This window comes from Metarhizium album (assembly GCF_000804445.1).
Source record: "Metarhizium album ARSEF 1941 chromosome Unknown scaffold_10, whole genome shotgun sequence".
Taxonomy (NCBI): Eukaryota; Fungi; Ascomycota; class Sordariomycetes; order Hypocreales; family Clavicipitaceae; genus Metarhizium; species Metarhizium album.
Window position 1 is genome coordinate 3,723 of NW_024467584.1, and position 2,400 is coordinate 6,122.

The 2,400-nt window shown below is 48.9% G+C and overlaps 1 protein-coding gene across 1 annotated transcript; it reads left to right on the forward strand.

Moving 5' to 3' along the window:
• Positions 1 to 567: 567 nt before the first annotated feature.
• Positions 568 to 1,969, forward strand: MAM_04423 (uncharacterized protein; the record flags this gene model as incomplete). The annotated part of the gene is made up of 2 exons (XM_040823221.1): positions 568 to 829; positions 930 to 1,969. 2 exons carry the CDS (start codon positions 568 to 570, stop codon positions 1,967 to 1,969), a joined length of 1,302 nt encoding a protein of 433 aa, XP_040678474.1.
• Between the last annotated feature and the right edge of the window lie 431 nt (positions 1,970 to 2,400).

Consider the following 2,400-nt stretch of genomic DNA (forward strand, 5'->3'; position numbering starts at 1 on the left):
CGCCTCTTCGCACACTTAAAGGGATGCTGTGGCGCGATCTAGTTGCTGTGGTGACATTTTTAAAAGGTGCTGGTGTGTTTACGTAAATCCAACGTGACCAGTGCCGTCATGCAAATTTAGCGCGATCTAATTGCTGTGGTGACATAAAGGGGGTCAGGGTGCTTACGTAAGTACACCGTGGCTGCTTCAGTGGTGCAGATTGAAAGAATCCTCAGCAGCCCAAGCCTCTTCCAGAAGTAGAGAATGAGTACATCCTGCATCGCGCAACATCTAGTATGAATCGACGGGAACAGCTATTCGAATGCAACCACGCAACTTGCTGCTTCGTGAACCCCCAAACCGAATCCACAGCGAAACGAAGTCAAGGGTTGATCAGCGCCACGAAATTAAACCTATATCTTGACTAAAATCACTTCCTCTGCTTCTGCGACGCCTCGGCACCAACGACTACGGACAAGGACGAGGAAGATGCGGCTGCAAGAGGTCTGTCTCTCACGTCAACTTCCGTCGCATTTGCGCTCTCATATTTCAATATGGCACCCTGGATACATCCGTGGTGAGGACACAATGTTCTCGCTACCCAGGCTAGATGAGGTAGGGCCACAAGACAAAACGGACGACGAAACCGACGATAGTCAAAAGGGCGCCTGCCTAGGAAAAGCGCGGTATGGAGTCCATTTCGAAACTATGCTATTGGCCTGCCAGATTATCGCAGGAAACTCGTTCGAGACTGCGTATTTAAGCTATGATCGCAAAGGCAGCAACAGAGTACAACTGCCTCCCTGTGGTATCTTAATGCATGACCACTACTTTCTCCACGTCCCCCAAGGTGAATTCATTTTCCCATCCCCCCTTTTGAAGCTGAAGTGCCGGTTCTGCCGCCATTCAATCATCCGTGAATTCGTCTGCTGACCAAAGATTCGTTTCAGAAGACGACACTGACACGACGTCGTATGCTATCACACCCAATTTCCAGGAGTGGCGATTTCCTAATGCTCTCCCGCAATCTTGGGGTTCTGTTGCGGTGACGCCCCGCGATACTAAACCCAGCTGTATCATCTCAGGCCGTATGAGGCCCGAGAAGGCACATGTCATACCTCAATCTCACGACAAGTGGTACACTGACAATGCTATGTGTGACTATTCTCAAGGCGCAAAGTCGGTCTCAAACAGTGACGACAATGTATGCCGACTTCGTGTCGACCTTCACAGGATCTTCGACGATCGTGTATTTGCTTTTGTTCCTAAACTAGATGAGGAAGGGCATCACCATACTGTCGTGCACTTCTTCTCGACTACGAACGATTCCGGCGACGCAGCTCTTAAATATCACAACCGCAAGGCACACAGCCTTGATTCCGTGGCACCGCAATTCCTATTTGCACGATTTGCTCTCACAGTGTTCGCCTGTATCAAAGACTTTATTCTAAGAGGAGAACGCCGCCAGATCGCGGTGGTGCATCGTGGCATTGACTCCAACGGCAGTCCTGCTTGGATTACTCGAGAAGTTCAGATGGATCGCGCACAGCGACACAGTCGATACGGCGGTGGAGGATCGCGGGCCTCGAGTCCTAGTAAGAGATCCAGGCCACAATCAGAATCCCAGCAAGGAGATAGTCAAGAAAGCGTGCAAGAATTTAGGTACGCTTCGGAGGATCCTGAGAATAGTGATAATAACGGAGATTATACGTCTCGAACTCGGGCTTGGGTTGAGGCTAATGTAGCGGACTACGATCTGGCTGCACCATCAAAGCGACGGCGTATCAGTGAGGTTGAGTCTCCTCCATCCTTGACAAGCTCTGCCAGTTCCCAAGTAACTGTCAATAAACAAAAAGTCGCGGATAAAGCGGCTAGTTCTAGTCCCAACGGTACTAGTATTAGCTTGAAAGGGAGCGAAAATAATCGCGGCCACTTTCTTCTGGAAGCAGTCGAGATAGTCAATAATTGCTATCCTCCAATTTTCTATTAGCGCGTAAATAGCTAGTTGCAGCACAGCTAGGCAAATAAGCTAAGACTTGCTATTATAGTTGTTTAGTGTCTTTATCTAAGGCTATTAACTAAATAAAAATATTAGAGTCGCGTTTCGGGAATCGGGTTAGGCTGGGGTTTAGACAATACTTAAGGATTCACGCTTAGCGGACCTTTTACGCCAGAGACTGCAATACACAAAGCGCCGCAAACTAGCGACAGCCCGCGCCTAGAGTTCCACCGCACCTGCACTATACACTTAGACGCGACATGAAGATGTCCAATGTATAGGCTAGTGCGGCTAGACACTCTTTGGCGCCGTAGATTTTTCGTTGAGCGAGTTCGCGGCCGACAACAAGTGCTAAACATACAGCTATAGCTGCAGTTAGAGCGTAAGAGCTCTATAAGTGTTAAGAACTAGCCTTTTAAGCA